At 32.8% G+C, this 17,911-nt stretch overlaps 1 protein-coding gene across 1 annotated transcript in view; it reads right to left on the bottom strand.

Annotated features, from left to right (window-relative positions):
• MS3_00010050 (uncharacterized protein) overlaps nt 1-17,911 on the bottom strand; it is a 73,627-nt gene that overhangs the window by 49,012 nt on the left and 6,704 nt on the right. Inside the window, exons 2-5 of the mRNA XM_051218384.1 lie at nt 14,088-14,155; nt 9,694-10,071; nt 6,035-6,235; nt 449-731 (exon numbers count right to left, since the gene is read on the bottom strand). Of these exons, the coding sequence (XP_051073123.1) occupies nt 449-731; nt 6,035-6,235; nt 9,694-10,071; nt 14,088-14,155 (930 nt within the window). The remainder of the gene's footprint in view (nt 1-448; nt 732-6,034; nt 6,236-9,693; nt 10,072-14,087; nt 14,156-17,911) is intronic.

Raw genomic sequence — 17,911 nt, 5'->3', positions numbered from 1 at the left:
GAATGTATTAGTTTTACCTTTTCAAGCATTGCATATATATATAATAATTAGTAATATATTTCACTGTTACGATGTTTGATTTCGGTTTCATACAGAATACTGTTAACCTAATCGAACCCATTGAAAAATAATAGTTCCGTAGTTATAAATAGAGTTGTATGATGTTAAGCTTTAAAATTCACAACTCGTGTTTCATCTTATTTATCAGTTGAATATACCTACATTATAGTATTGATGTTAGTGCCGCAACTGGAACTGTGTGACTTTCATTTCAAACCCTTAACGTGTAATCAACTTAGTTACTGAGTCCAGATAGTCACAGGCTTGTGCAACAGGTTGAATTTTTATTATTTCGGTAGTCGCTAATAAGTTATATATATATATATATATATATATATATATATATATATATATATATATAATGTAAACCTATGTAATTACCAATCACCTTGACATGTTTCTGTATGTTCAATCAATTCATAGCCTGCATCACATACACATCCATGATTTGTTTGTAAATGCCATGTACCATCAGCCATACAAAATGCTAAACCATTATTTTCATCATTTATATTATTAAATAATTTATTATTATAAATAGAATGATCATTTGATTTTGTAAATGTAGAATATTGATTAACAAAAATTGATCCTGGAATACATTGTACATGAATTTGTCTCACTTCTTTATTATGTCCAGCTTCAGTTTCAGGTAAATTAATTAGACGAAACTGAAAAATAAAGTGTATAATAGATAGATGAACTCAACTATAAAGGTTATTTAGTAAAACTTGATATTATTTATTTATTTTTATTTGAACACATAAATATTGGTACAAGAGGGCACCAAATATATATGCACCACACCATATTTGTGTGTGTGGGTTGTGATACTGCCCGGTTGTCCAGACCGAAGCAGATGGTTTTCTTAAGGGGGCACACCCCGAGCCTTTGATCTAAAGCTTTGATCCATAAGGCGGTGGAGTATCGTGATAAAATTATGAAGAATATTCGTTAAATAGTGAAATGTTTTTATAGGGATCATACTTTAACTATTAGTTAAAGTCACATTTGATAAACTTCAATAGTGTGATAAGAAGGCGAAGATTATTAGAATTATGTGATGATATATTAGTGCAATACATTCCGAACAATCTGATCACATACATATACTTGTTAAGAACATTTATATATAAAATAAAAGATCAACAAGACTAGAAATGAAAGGTAAGAGGGAGATGTTACAACTTGTGCTTTGTGTCCTATTCACATATATAACATAATGATACTGACAATTAGAGAATAGTGAATTATCGATCGGATCAATGACGCATAAAACAAGTATGAGCAGTCTAGATTCCTTGTTGATCCTGACTCATGCCTGGCCTTGACTGCCTGTTGAGTCCAGAACACTAATCTGAGCTTCTACGATATGAATCATCTGTTTCAATCATACTCAGTTTATATACTAACCAAACAGACCACATCGTACCATAAAATAGAAAATAACATTTATACAAGATCTAGCCAAATGTGTCTGTGAATACAGGATGTAGTAATTGATAGACTGAGCATAACTCTAGAATGGTAAATCGTATAATACTAGTTCATAGATCAAAATAAAGCTCATAATAAGAGGAACACAAATATGTATAGTTTAGTTACTTAACTATAATACAATAAAAATACATATATCGTATTGATTCATAAATAGCTCTCAAAAGTTACTATTCATAATTCTTTCCGGGATATAACACAATTGATAAATTTAATAAGGATTTCTAACACTATTGTTTCTAATTAAGATGTTGAACCAATTGATATTAGACGACCACTGAAAACTTGAAAACACTGGACGGTCGTTATACGATAGGTAATGTCAAACATATACAACTGATGTACTCTAAACGTTTCCAAAAAGAATAAATAGAAATTGAGTGAAGTGAAAAAGAAAAAAAAAAGAAAGTGATTGTGAAATGATGTTTTTGAGACTAAATTTAATTATTACCTTCTATACCATGTAGGCAAAAACATAGATTTATTACAGAAATATTGGTTATCTTCATTTTATAACAAGAAAATTATTCTTAAACATTTTGCTTCTTTAAAACAAAAAAGAAGAAAGAAATTGAGTCAATGTTTCATGCAAAACTAAGTGACATTTATGTCAGATAACATGAAACAATGAATTCGTTTGTAATAACAATGTTAATTGTGTAAACAGATATAAGGTATGAGGTATGTATACATATTTAAGGTATATAAAAGTTTGAATATCAACTAATTTTTAACGTTGTCCTAATTATCTATTGCCGAAAGCATAATTTCTAACTATATTGAACTAATATTATGATCCATAGCTTTACACTTTATGCATCGATGTTGTTTATAAGGGCAGCTTCGAACATAATGCCATGCACCGTAGTGCCAGCATGGAGCAGAAGGATTTGTTTTCGCCTGTTGGACTGGACTTTAAGTAGTTGGGGAGGATTTAGATGGATTGCGTGGTTTTTGGATTACATATACTTCAGTACGATCAGAAACATCACACTGGACCATCGTAGTGTCACACCGCAGATTCATTAGACGTTGATATTCATTTGCAATATCATTGAGAGTCAGTTTGGGGTATTGGTGCAATCGACTAAGTAGCCATGTTCTGATGTCACTGAATTTGGAGATTGGAGACTGCAGATTAGAATAAGGGCTTTGAATTGATGTTCAATGAGCGATTTCGACCGGAAGCGTTCTCATTCGTGGTTGACGATACCCACATGCGTGAGAAAATCAGCGTCTTCGCTTATAGTCAGCTTTAAATATCGGTAGCCCGCGTTGAACAGTGAGGAATCATCTCCGAACTGTTGGCTCAATGACTGGACGGTATCCGAAAATGAGCAGTCACGTGAGTTTAGTGACAGAATTAAGTTACAATATCTATCTAGTCCACTAGCACCCAGCTTCCGAAGCAGCAAGCGGACTTTTCAAGCATCATTCTGATTAGCGAAATCAAATTTGTATAAGTCTTCATAACGCCGACATCGGATTCAGGATTGTAATGAAACATAGAGATACTGTTCGTGATACCGTCAACTGATGGTGCAATAGTAGTAGGATTAGAAGTGCTTGTTTGAGTGTTAGATGTATGTTTCGCGTCTGCTAACATCTGCATAAGTTTCAGCTGCTGCTCGAGCAATAATTCCATTTTTGAAGCATCCATGTTTGCGCCAACCTCGTCGCCAAATCTGCTATGTTTGAAGCGATTACGAATTCACCTATTCTACGAACGTAACAAAAGCTCTGTGACCAAAGACCAATAAGCTTGCTATTCTGATGCGTCCCAGCCCCGCAAGCATCATCCCGTCATAACAATGAGACAACAACATAATACAGATTATAAACAAAAGAGCAATATTCAGTGATTAGAAAATATGGAATAGTTTACTTTGAATGATTAATTTTATAAATATAAACACTGGATCACGTTTTCGTACGATAATAATATATTGAAAGACGTAGCATAACCCTAACTTGGTGACCTCGTTATTTTATTGTTGAACTAAATCGTCATGTAATGTCATTCGTGCAGAAAAACAATGAATTATTTATGTTGACCAATCAACATTTAAATTTTATTGCTGTATTTATCTCGATAATATAAAACATTCATTGAAGAGTTTGGTTGAATGTTTAACGAATAAGTGCAGGTCATTTCAATAAATAATTAGTTTTCAGAATTAATTTATAACCGCTACTTCTAGGCTGAATCTGTTGGGGAGATCTAGAGTGTTCCTCGAAAGAAGTATAGAGGGGCACTGAAAACATTGGAAGACATTTTATCCATTCAGCACCGAATAGAGGTTTCTCAAAAACATCTGGAAAGCGAAGAGCCATACCTTCCAGAAGCCCAAAGTCATCTGAAATGTTATAGATACCTTCGATTTTCTATACATAAACTAATGTTGGAGTGAAGCATTCTTTCCACATTTTATGTCTTTTCCCTCTTGCATTCAAGTTGCCGTGTAGATTCAGCCTGGAGTTATTAGAAGAGTTTAGGAAATCGATTCAAGTGTTCAGTCAAAAGATTTATCAGAATTCAATCAAAAATGATATTTGAATAATTTCTATTGTAAATTTCTGAAGCACGAGCGTGTTGTTGAATCTGACAACATAAACTATAGCTTATAATAACCGACTCTTAAGGATACTTTAAAAATGAGTATAAATAGCAAAGCTTTTCGGCATTATTGTCAACAATTATAACCTAAATAAACTATGAATTCCCCTTGTCTTCACAACGGTTTTGTTCCGATCAAGAAACTTCAATATAATATGATAAATTTGATTATCAGTATAGGGTTGTGGAGATTATTAAGTTTGTGATTGAGACCATGAACTGATTGATGTTAGACCACCACTGAAAACCTGGAACCACTGGACGGCTGTTTCGCCTTATTGTGGGACTCCTCAGCATTGCGCATCCATGATCCCGCTTGCAGGATTCGAACCCAAGGCCTGCAGTCTCGCGCGTGAACACGTAATCTCTAGACCACTGAGCCGGCATTCAATGGTGTTAATGTCTAATCTCAACCAATCCAATTCCAGGTTTTCAATGGTGATCTGACGTCAATCAGTTCATGATCTCAATCAATAAAGTTGATTAACCAATTTTCAATCTACATTCACTCATCAATTTAAGGTGTCTATTTGCTTAGTTAGGGTTAAGTTACTATTATTACCATTACTATTATTATTAATAATGGCTTGATTATATTCTTGGTACTATATGGAATTCTCAGAACAAAGTATTTCAACAAGTTTCCTTTTTTTATTTCTTCATCGATACTGACGATAAATATTGAGTGATCGCCAGCTAGGTGTTAACAGTCCAGGGATCGATATCCGAGTAATGTTCATCCAATTCAGTGCATATTAGCAGTCACCACGATGTCTGTGATTGTAGTTTTTTTACGTTATACACCGAAAGGTCGTAAACATTTTACAAATGCTCTTGAATATATCATGCGATTAGTAGATATAATGATATGATAAAACAAACGAGGAAAAAACAACAGACAAGTTGTTGAAATATCTAAATGTCACGAACAGATAGCTCAAATCTTCAAGTAGGTCACCATAACAAGATTATATTTTGTTATTTTCACTTATCAGATATAATTCTTGTTGAAATGTTATATAGAATTCAATTAGATGTTAATTTTGTGTAAACAACAAACCGTCCAATTGATGTAGTTCTTCAAGAAGTTCCAAACTTTATAACTAAATCATGTTATATTATCAGTCTTATGTATCAATACTGATGATTAAAAACTTTCATAACTATCCTTCTACAATGAAACATTAGATAAACTGTATATATGTGTTTATTGAGAAAGAATACATGAAATGGATTAGGATCTATAAAATACCTTCTACTGAATTCATTTTATATTACTTTATATAACGATAATTGCAATGCAGATAATGGACTTATCAACCTCAATCGATTTACTGGCACTGTAGTGAACAGAACACGGGTGGTGACAATTGAATGTATTTAACTCAACCTTACAGGACTTGTTAATAAAATCTAACAATCATAAAGTAAATGCATAATTTGCAAAATGTCCATCAATTGTCTCAAAATGACTCAGACTTCATTGTTCTTGCAGTTTCATATAAATTGCATTCTGTTTCCATTCTTTACTGTCCGATTCTCTTGTCTTTCTGCTGCCAGACTTTCTGTTCACAACTAACATCATATACTACTTATGTCAATATAAGTAGCACACACCACAGTACTAGTAAGCATATATGTATATATCCTGGGTGCTCACTGATGTGTAGTACCAGAATAGTGCGAAAAGGCCATTCAGTGTTTCTAGGTTTTCAATGGTAGTCTAACATTGGTTGGTTCATGATTTTATATATACATAGTCATAAGTGTTATGATAAAGTGATAATGAACTTAACTAAAAGTTTTAATCAGATATTTTAAAATACCATTTTTATTAGTAAATTAATAAAGATAACTTACTTTAGTTGCTGGACAAGATAAATGATAAATAATTAAACGATCAATTAGAACACATGAACCATTATCACGAAATGCTATTTGTAACCATTTCATTTTTGGACGGATTTGTATTGTGACACGTTTTAATGAACTACTTGTTATGAGTTCATTTGTAAATGATTCACCATCTTGAAATGTTAATCTATGCAATTCTGTAAAATCCTATAAATTTTTTTAAAATAATGAGAATTAAATAGAGTATATTAATTCTTAAGTAAAATTATTTAGTTGTTAAGAGTTGAATCCAGAAGGTGCATTTCATTTAATTCGGTCTAAATTTCAATTAGAGCATGAACAATAAGATGAATATACATTCAACTGACAAGTTCTAATTGAAAAGAAAAACATATGACTTGGATTCTACTAATAGCTACTATTCCACTTAGAAATATTATTCTGACTACTTGTAAACAATATTTTTCTCTACTTTTTCTTACTCCCTAACTTAGAATCCTGAAGGAAAGCCGAAAAGAGAAAGGCTGAAGAACACATTATGTCGAGAAATAGAAGCAGATATGAAAAGGATGAATAACAACTTGAAGGAGCTGGAAAGGATTTCACACGACAGGGTTGATTTGAGAATGCTGGTGAGCGGCCTATGCTTCTTCGCGGGGAGTAACAGGCTTAAGTAAGTAAGTAAGTAAGTAAGTTTTCTTACTAGATAGCTATATCATTACGTAATACTGAGTTTCATCAAATGATAATCAAAATGTATGTTTATTGACAGTAATATGAATTTACATTTGACTAATATTTCTTTTTGTAAATGTTGGATAGCTAATTTATCCTAGTTTGTAATTACATATTATTGGATATCATCTATTTGGTATAAAAGTAATGTATTTGTCTTGAAAGCTGTAATTGACTTTATGTGTATGCAATTCTAAAGATTTTGATAAGAAAATGAAACCGCTTTCTAAATCTCCCCCAATTTCTATGATAGTTTAGCAAATATTAGTAACTACCTAAGGTTAAGATAGTTTATAAATCAATTTCATGCTCTCATGGTATCACAATACATAACGATAAACCCAACATATATTAGTAAAAATAAAACTTGATTTCAATCTGTGTCTCAGTTGAGTAAACTTAAAAACAGAAATCGTCTATTCAGTTGGAGATGTCTCCAACGGGTTGTCTCATTGATATGTTTTGCACAACATAATTTATATACTAGATAAGATGTATATATATAGGATTGATGGTATAAACATATCCTAGCCATTGAGGCTTATTTTTAATGATCAACATTGTGATATGTTGTTAGCTTTCTATACTGTTAATACGTTAAACAAATTCGAATTGAACTAATTTCTTGTAATAATTACAAAGACTATTGATCAAGACTTATTAATGCATATATAATCAAATAACTGCCAGTAACTATAATATAGTTTAATGAGAATGAAACTGGGGACAAACAGCCATAGTTGAAAGAAGTTGATTCAGTTTATATATTAAAATACATTTTTATATTATAGTGGTCTTTTATTTGTAATACAATTACTGATAGTACTATAACTCTTCTATTATTATCCATATGTATATTCTACTTATTGTGATTAACGGTTCAAATCATGGGTAGATCTAAGTCAGCCTATCACTGAAAATCTGAAAGTATCGGACAACCATTTCGTATTAGTATGAGACTCCCCAACAGTGCACATCTGTGATCTCGCACGCGGGACTCGAACCCAATGAGGAGCCATGACAAGAGAAGTTCAACCGTTTCAGGTGTAAGGCAGTTACCTACAAACGTCAATGCAAAATGGTCACCCAATATCATGTATTAGTTGAAGTTAAACATTAACACCGTTAGATGCCGGCTCAGTGGTCTAGAGGTTAATACTTCGTGTGCGAGACCGAAGGTCTTGGGTTCGGATCTCGCGGACTGGATCGTGGACGAAACGATCATCCAGTGCTTCCAGGTTTTCAGTAGTACTCTAACTTAAATCAACTCATGAATCCAACTATTAAAATTACTACAATCTCTATAAATCCCTATTCTGTGAATAGAAATAGTTAATGTAATCCACCTCATGACAACAATACCTTTATAATTCTATGTATACATATATACTATATCTTAAAAAAAAGACATAGTAAAGAGTTAATTGGTAACATTAGTGTTCAATCCTATTACCATGTACCAATATATTGATACTGTTTACTATGTTTACTATAGATCATTCATATCAAAATTACTTGACAGAAACATTTTAAAGTATCATTTAATTAGATGTATGTAAAGAAAATAAAAATATGTACACAAGTGATTTGTTTATTAACCTGACAATATTTGACGGTAGATTGCTTACCTAAACATACACATTATATAATTAAATGACAAATCATAACTTGACATGGACAAAAATGGACTTAAAAGTTTGTTTGTATTTTTATTTTTGTTGTTGTAATATTTATGTTCAAATAATTTTAATAGTTGAGGTCATGAGTCAATTGAAGCTAGAAAACCATGAAAAAACTGGAAGCACTAGATGACCGTTTCGTCCTATTGCGGGACTCCTAAGCAGTGAGCATTCACGACCCCGCCTCGCTTGACTTGAACCCAGGACCTATCCGTCTCGCGCGCGAGCGCTTAACCACTAGACTACTGAGCCGGTTAGCATCCAACGGTGTCAATTTCTAACTTCAACCAATCCGCGAAACTGAACGACACATCCACTAATGTCTTCAGTGAGTTACTATCTCACAATTGACCCTGTTGAACTCCACTGGTCACTATTTCGCACTAGGACTCCAGGAAATACCTCTTGAAACCAGTCGCTTGTGAGTATATGTTGATTAGTATCAGAAAGGGTTTTGTGGAGATTGTATTAATTTCACTGGCTGAGATCATGAGTCAATTGAAGCTAGACCACCATGAAAAATCTAGAAGCACTGAATGGTCGTTTCGTCGTAGTATAGGACTTTTCAGCAGTGTGCATCCACGACCTCCACCTCCTGGATTCGAACCCAAGACCTGTATATATCTCGTTTATTTGTCAGGAAACAGCTTTTAATTCACTTCTAACATTGTGAATAATATGAAAACACATTGTTTATATTCATACTCTATAGATACATATTGTCTTTCCTTTCTATTCATTAGAATTTATTAGCTTGTTCGTTTGATCTTTTATTTGGGTATTTTTTTAAACACCAGTAAGAAACGATTATTTCATCTAATGTATTAACTTCTAAAAGCATAATTTATTTAATCAGTTTTTTTCAAATCTATTACAATGTAACACCTATCGAGTTGAGTATAGTATGGTAATGATAAGCATATATCCGATATGTAACTATTATGTACATCTGACTGCTTTAAATGAAACTTGGTAGTGTTAAGCTTTAACTATGAAGAAATTACTAGTAAGCCTATTTGAGTAGTTTCATTTCAGGATAAAGTGATCAGCTGATCAATGTTTGATCTAAATAAGTATTTATATATAAATCTAAAATCATGTATAGCTGAACTAAAAATAGTACTCATGTTTATATATCATTTTATCATCAAATGTAATACATGAAAAATCAAAAGTAACCATATTCATAACGCATTTAATCAAACTCATATATTTGAAGTTAATGTGAATATAAAATATAAATGAACTAACCTTTGGTACCATAGGTGATAAATGTATATCACTATGATAAGCTAATATATCTAAATGTTCTTTACATTCAATTGATTGATGTAAATAACCAAGTTGTAAACAACTTTTCATTTGATATGTAATCTCTAATTGAACATTTAATATGGTATCTGTTTTATACAATGGACTAAATAACCAAAATTCAGTAGGTACATTTTCTTTTTCTATAGATGATAGCGTTGATGATGATGATGATGATGATGATAATCTTGTTTCAGATATGATACTTTGATTCTGTAATTCTATAGTTTGTTTTATTTGACCATGTACCATGGAATGTTTTTTCTCACATATACCATAGACAATTTGACCTGTTCCAGCCAAACTTTGATATCGCCACTAAAAATAGAAAATTGTTTTTTGTAAATATGAATAGCTAATTAAATATTAATACAGTTGTGAGATAGTAACTCACTGATGAGAATGGTTAATGTGTTGCTCAATTTTGTGAATTAGTTGAAGTGAGACATTAACACCTTTGGGTGCCGGCCAACTCAGTGGTCTGGTGGTTAAGGGCCCAAGCGCGAGACTGGTAGGTCCTGTGTTCTAATCAAGCAAGGCGTCGTCGTGGATGCACGTTGCTGAAGAGTCCCATACTAGGACAAAACTGTCGTCTAGTGCTTCCATGTTTTCTATGGTGGTTTAGCTTCAAGTAACATATACGTTGTTGAAATATCTAGATGATGGGAACAGTTAGTCCAGATATTCAAGCTGGCCGCCTTGAAGGCAACTCTTGACGAGTAAGTACTTAAATATAAGTATCCTCAACCAATGAAATTACTATAGTATCCACATAACCCTTCTGTTATATGTTACTTGTTTGTGAAATGTTGACCACCTTTCTCTGTACAAATTACAAAAAAGTACAATCATGTACATTGTAGTGGCTTGTAATATGCACTGAATTGGATGAACATTACTCAGATATTGATTCCTGAACTGTTATTATTTAACTGATGGTTACTCAGTATTTATCGTCAGTATCGATGAAGAAATAAGAAAAGGAAACTTGTTGAAATACTTTGTTCTGAGAAGTCTATATTGTACCAAAAATATAATATTGAATGAAGCTGATAATAACAGTAATATCGAAGACGGTAAAATACAATCTCCTGCAAATAAGTTTATGCTCGTCGTATTGAAAATGTTATCGACTAATCAATCCACAATGAATAGAGCGTCGAGTTTTGGGGTGGTCTCAGTGTAAACATCATAAACAGTATAAGACATGCGTCCTAGATTTCACAGGTAGCCTTGATCCTAACTTTGATCACTTACGCCTGTTACTCCTCGTGGAGGAGCATAGGCCGCTCAACAGCATTCTCTATCCAACCATGTACTTGGCAATCCTTTCCAGCTCTTTCCAGTTATTATTCATCCTTTTCATATCTGCTTCTATTTCCCGACATAATAGGAATGTAGGAATGCGGCCCTTAAACGTTTGTGTGGAAATATTGTGCCACCTATAACCAATTTGTTGAATGCACATATATTTGTAAATCTTTCCCCATTTTCGTCTCTCTCTCTCATGATATCTTGATGTCCGGTGTTGTCTATTCTGGCTTCAGCATTTAGATCTCCCCTCAGGAATGTGAGGTCCTGTAGCTCTTCCAGCGTTACTGCCGGTACCAAGCTCGGGTAAAGGAGGATGGTTGGGCATGGTGTTAGAGACTCCATCCCGTAGAAAACTAACTCGCGAGAAATACACTAACCAGAAGAAATAATTCAAACCATTTTAACTTTGATAAAAGCCTTTAAATTAATATTTACTACTGAAATGCTTGTATAGAGCATGGATATTTATAGGAGTTCCCTTTTAAGACATAGAAACTCATTGGTCTGTGAAACATCATGAAATGTAGGAAAAACTCAGATGAAGCAATTTTCTCTGTTTTGATCTAGTTACTGGCAGTGGTAAGTGCTTGGTAAAAATAGTCGCACCTTTTCTACGCTCATCTGCGAATAAAAACTTGATTACTTATAAACATTTATTAAAAGCTCAATTTTTTAGAGAGCTTTTATTTTTTCACAGTTTAAATTATGAATTTATCTTAACTAGATCACCGCTGAAAACTTGAAAACACGGAGCGTCCGGTTCGTCCTAGTATGGGACTGTTTACTAGTCTTTATCTACGAACCCACGCGTAGGAATGGAACCCGAAACCTGCGGTTTTTTAATTAAGGGCTCTTAATCTCTAGACCATTCAGCCGGATCCAACAGTGTTAATGTTTAACTTCATTCAATCCATGACCTTGTGCACTCCTTCATCCATTGCCAGAGGTACTTAACTGCTTCACACTCAACACGGTTGAACTTCACTTGTCAAGGTATCTCATAAGAACTTCACGAGTTACATTTTGAAGCAAGTCACTAGTGAATCCTTATTATCAATAACTCTTGCAAATACCTTATAATATCAATTCAGAATTCATTCCATACCTTTCATAAATATTAGCGTTCTACTGTCATGCTCGTCGTTAGTAAAGTTTACTTTAATTTATATTTTTATCCCACCTTTCTACTTAGTCCAAATACATAGGTCATTCAAGCCTCATTTCAACTATAATGTTAGATGAATATTTTGATTTTTCTTACAGACAGATCGATTGGTGATTTCCAATATTCATATTGTTCATTGAGACAAAATAGATTTCGAAAAGATGGTTTACGGTGGAACTTCACTCTTTATCATCATTTAAATTCACCAAGTCATAAAAAAACTTAGAGTTACTAAGAACATTTAATGCTAGTAGACAAAAATGGATAGTGGTTAGCAGTAGAATCTAGAACACACTTTTCGTCCTATTTGGATGTACCTGCATTCCAGAGTTGATGTTTACTCCAGAACCATCCAGCTGACAAGTCTCAAATAGGAAAAAAACGCACGTCCTGGATTCCATTGTTAGCCACTATCCATCTTTCGCTCCTTATTAGTTGCTTACATCCTATAAATAATAATGATAATTATCTACAACTATTATACATACGTTATGTCATATTACTGAAAATTAATTGAATAATGGAGAAAAGTTTGAAAAAAGTTATAAAATATTCAAGTGAACAGTAATTACAAGTTACCAAATGTGAAAATTCAAAGGGAAAATAATTTTTAATTACAACTTTCTAGAAAATAAAAGTGAAAGTAAACATCAACAGTTACGTAATAACAATTGTAATATTGAGAAAGATGAACAAAGCAAAACCTTTTGAAGCTAAGTAATAAAAGAAACTAGCTTTTATTCGATCATTCCATTATTCATACATTTTGTTCTCTTTTTTTGTTCTGTACTAACTACCAAACTATTATGGGTAATCACTATTTCGTGCTCCTAAATCCCTTGGTATGGCCGAGAGTAGAAAAAGTTTGATCTCCTTCTCCAAATACTCTCACATGGTCACATCCATACAATAACTGACAGGGAAGTGCTACTAATTACGTTCTGTTCTTCACGTGATTTATAGAACGAAAAGCGACTGTCAGATGCCTTAACCTGGTTGAAGATCACGAAGGGTTCACCTAGGCTAGTGCATATGGTTTCGAGTATCCTGAAGGAACAAGTAGCGTATGAACCAATTATTGGTGACCGACTACCATGAGACTTCATCTCCTGACGTTGCTCCACTGCTTTGTGGATCGGACCTTTGTGTTGAAGGCTACGATTGTTGCCCCGTAAGAAAACCACCTGCTCCCAGGCAGTATCATAGCTCTCACACAAACCAATGATAACTCTTATTGGCCTCATTCTTATTGTGTAGCGCATATGTATTTTGTGCTCTCTTTTGTCAGTGTTTATTTGACCTAATAAATAAATGAATGATCGCTATTTCATGGAGACTTTATAAATATAGTTAATTCCCTTCCAATCGTTCCACTTGAACATAGTGATCTAATCAAAGTCTTTTTGTAGTTTGCTACGCAAGAAACTAATTTAAAATATAAACCATTCCAAGTGAGTTTTCGATGAATTGATCTCTTTATTTATCCGTTCGTATTACCTTAGATACCAATAATAAGAAAGTAAATCTTATTATCACGTTTATATTCCAAGTGTAAACTATACACTTGGGTGCAATTTATTGAAGAGACTCAATTAATGAGTTTATCTATGGTTACGATAAGTATCAAATGAGATGTACAATTTTATATCATTATTTATTAGACTCTTTTTTTCAACTTCGACATAAAGATATTCGCTAGTATTGGATCCAACATCATCCTCATGATGACTCTTTTGACTTGACGATATGGATGTTATTTAAGTGAAATTATGCATCATAAGTAAGAGCTCTTTGAAACCATTTTTGATAATGAATAGAATTCAATGAATAAAATATTAATACAATATTCACTTACTCCAAAATATTTGTCACCATTTTTGGTCCAACTCATCCAGCCAGAAACATAAGTGTCTTCAATAATTGCTAATATGAAAGTGTAAAATATTGGGAATATTTCAAAAATAAGTATATTGACACAATTTATATACGTTTTAATGTATCAGCTTTATTTAACTTACGAATGCAAAAACTTGTTAGTCATCTAATGACAAAATATACAGCTAAACCACTTAAGGATTCCATTTATTAACAAACACTAAACAAATACAGTCTCGAATACCAAAGAAGCGTGAAACTATGATCATTTTAGCAAATATAAATGAAACTAAATAGTTATAAACTATACAATAAACTGTTTTGTAACAAGTACTTAGATTGTTTAAAAGTTCTTCTTATTGGCAATAGGATTTAACAAACCAAGTATACTAAAATAACTTGGTTATTTTGTTTCTTACAATTTATTTCTGTTTATAGTTTTAAATAAAGTAAGCGTCTGTGTGCACGAACGAAGGTCCTGGATTCGAGTCCCGCGTGTGGGTTCGTGGGTTCAAATTACTGAGGAGTCCCATATTAGGACGAAACAGCTATTCAGTGCTTCCAGGTTTTTAGTGGTGGTTTAGTTTAGATCAACTCATGAATTCAACTATTAAGATTGTTACAATCTCCATAAATCTCCATTATGATAGGAACAGTAATTGGATAGTAAAAAAATATATAACTGATTTATTTTATGGATCCTCTTCATTTGCCTACAATCCACAAATCATTCAAAAAGTCAAAACAAATATGGATATTTTACATCAGAATAGTCTAGATTGAAGCTGAGTGCGACATGTAGAATAGAAAGAATTTGTCTAAACGATCGATTATCTATAGATCAGATGTATTAGTATATTAGAAAATGAAGCTGAAAAGAAAATGGAAACACGGTGTCATTTTAGTCTTAGCTTTTGTGTAATGTGCTCAGCGATCTGGACACTGGTTTTCCTTTCTATTATTCTAATGAATATGCTTAAGAACGTATGTATGAACTGGAAGACACATTTATAGATAATATAAAGGGGGAATTTGTTTACATTTGAATGTCACAATCAACATTTTATTTGATACAAAGAATTCATTGGCGACTAAGTATGTTCTTATTTAGTACGAAATTTATTCTCAAATCAAGATGTTTCATCATTTATGGCACAAGATCTTAGAGAAATGTGATTTTTCCCGACTATGACATATTTTCTTTTCCTAATTTTTAGTCTTCTCACATAACTAATTATCAATTTCTTTTTTACAAATAACCGCTATTCAATAAATAACGGTTACCTATGGTTATTAACTCGTCAACTTTATCTTTTGAACATAATCTCCGTATATGATTAAATAGAATAACAGTTGTTTGAAATTTCATATACTGCTATATGAAAAGTGAGATTTCACCAATATCAACATGTAACCAAATAAGCAAAAGCATATAAAATGAAAAATGAACAAGAATTGGATGGAATTAGAAAAGAAGGCTCAGGACAGAGTGGGTTGGAAAATGCTGGTCGGCGGCCTATGCTCCATTAGGAGTAACAGGCGTAAGTAAGTAAAAGTAATATTATAAAATGAAAATTGTTAAACAGTAAAGTATACAAATAAGGTTGAAGTATACTACAAAGATCCGGAATAACTACTCAAACAGAATACGGATATATTTTATTGTTTTTGTCATTTTATGATCTTTGACAAGTGAACTATTAACTAAAATGGTTTTAATCACTTAATCCGGAATAATATACTCCACATTTCTTTGAAATGATTGTGTAATATTCAAGAAATTGTTATTTGATCAAATTAGGTTAATGTCGCCATTTGTTGACTACAGTTTTGTCCTCAGTGAGTTGATATCTCACAACAGACCTGGTTGAACTCCACTGGTAACGGCTTCTCACTAGAACTCCAGGAAGCACCTCTTGAAGTCAGTCACTAGTGAGCAGATTATGAGACGGGGTTTTGTGTAGATTTTAGAAAATTCACTGATTGAAATCATGAATCAATTAAAGCTAGACCACCATGAAAAAACCTGGAAGCATAGGACGGCCGTTTCATCCTAGTATGGGACGCCTCAGCAGTGCGCATCCACGATCCCGCCCCCTCGCGAGACTCGAACCCAGGACCTATCAGTCTCGTGCCTGGCGCTTAACCAACTAGACCACTGGGCCGGCATCCAACGGTGTTAATATCTAATTTCAATCAATCAATCAGGTCTGTTGTGAGGTATCAACTCACTGAAGACAATCGTGTACAGTTTTAAAATCTACAATAAAAGTCTACTCTACTTATGTTTAATTGTATATTTATTTATTTAAACACAGAAACATTGGTACAAGAAGGCACTAAACAGGTATGCGCATATTAATCGTCCAGTTGCCCAAACGGAAGTAGATTGTTTTCTAAAAGAGCCACAACTGTAACCTTCGACTTAAAGGTCTAATCCACAAGGCAATAAGGCAACATTAGGAGATGCAGTCCCATGGTAGCTGGTCACCAATAATTGGCTCATACACCGTTTGTTCCTTCAAGATACTGAAGACCATTTGCACTAACTTAAATGGACCTTCGGTAATCTTCAACCCGGTTAAGGCATCGGACATTCTCTTCTCGTCCTCTCAATCTCGTGAAGAATATTGTTGACTCAGAAAGGTAGTGAGTAGGATTTCCCTATCAGTGGTTGTATACACGTGGCCATGTGAGACTATTTGGAGAGAGAGATAGAACGCTTTCGACTCTCGACCATATCAGGGCATTTGGAAGGCGAAAAATTTCAAGTTTTCCTAATATTCAAATCGGATATATTCAATAATTTTATTTGAAGGATTTCATGGATATGTGGAAGAAGCCATCCTAGACTATATGGTACTGCTATAACCAGATACATAACGAAAAAAAGGTCTCCTGATAGAATTTCGAGTAAGTAATACATTATAAACATTATAATATGGTAAACCAGAATAGATCCATTATCTCAACTCTGATTAGGATACATAAAAGTGTTTCTAGATCACCTTATCATTTTCGAAATCGCTAATCATTGTTCATTCTCTTCATTACTTAAAATGGTAAACTTGTTAGTTATTTTAAATCATTTTAAATTGAACTATTAGCTCTTTTTCTTTTTCTTGTTCCCCAAATAATTGGCAAGATAGTAACATTATTTTTTTATACAATGAATTTATGTTACTATGCAAGAAATTCACTTACAACATAAAACACAAATATGATTTAAGCATTTGTGATCATATGATTCTATCAACAAACTCAAATAGTAATTAACATGTTAATACAAACAAATTGATGAATGAAATTATTTACAATCTTATAAACAGCCTGTTTACAAATTGTCTTTTTCAATGTTTCGTTTCAATTCTCTTGTTGTTGTTGTTGAGGTAGCGAAAGGAGAAGTATCTCAGTTCCTGAATATATTTGACACATTTTTTGGTTGTTTAATAAATAAATGAATCAACAACTGTTGTTCTATTATATCATAATAAACAACAATAGCAAAAGTGTTCTATCCTATATGACAGATGATTCATTTTCAATATTGATATGATTATGATATATCTAAGTTGAAGATTACTTTACACTAAACTAAAGAAATTATCATTAATACATATCACTACTAAAAGATTTTCTTTTGAAAAGATCAACACTACTGATTATCATCATCATCATCATTAGTCAAATATAGATTTTAAATGTTTCAATTGTTGTTAAAAGCATTGTCAAAAAAGAGGTGGTTTTTCTTTGTTTCTTTATTGAATCAGTTAGATACAAACTGATCAATAGTTTCTATTTTGG

Source organism: Schistosoma haematobium, chromosome 1 (genome assembly GCF_000699445.3).
Source record: "Schistosoma haematobium chromosome 1, whole genome shotgun sequence".
Classification (NCBI taxonomy): domain Eukaryota; kingdom Metazoa; phylum Platyhelminthes; class Trematoda; order Strigeidida; family Schistosomatidae; genus Schistosoma; species Schistosoma haematobium.
Note: the sequence above shows the minus strand (reverse complement) of the source record. Positions and strands in the feature narration are given on the sequence as shown.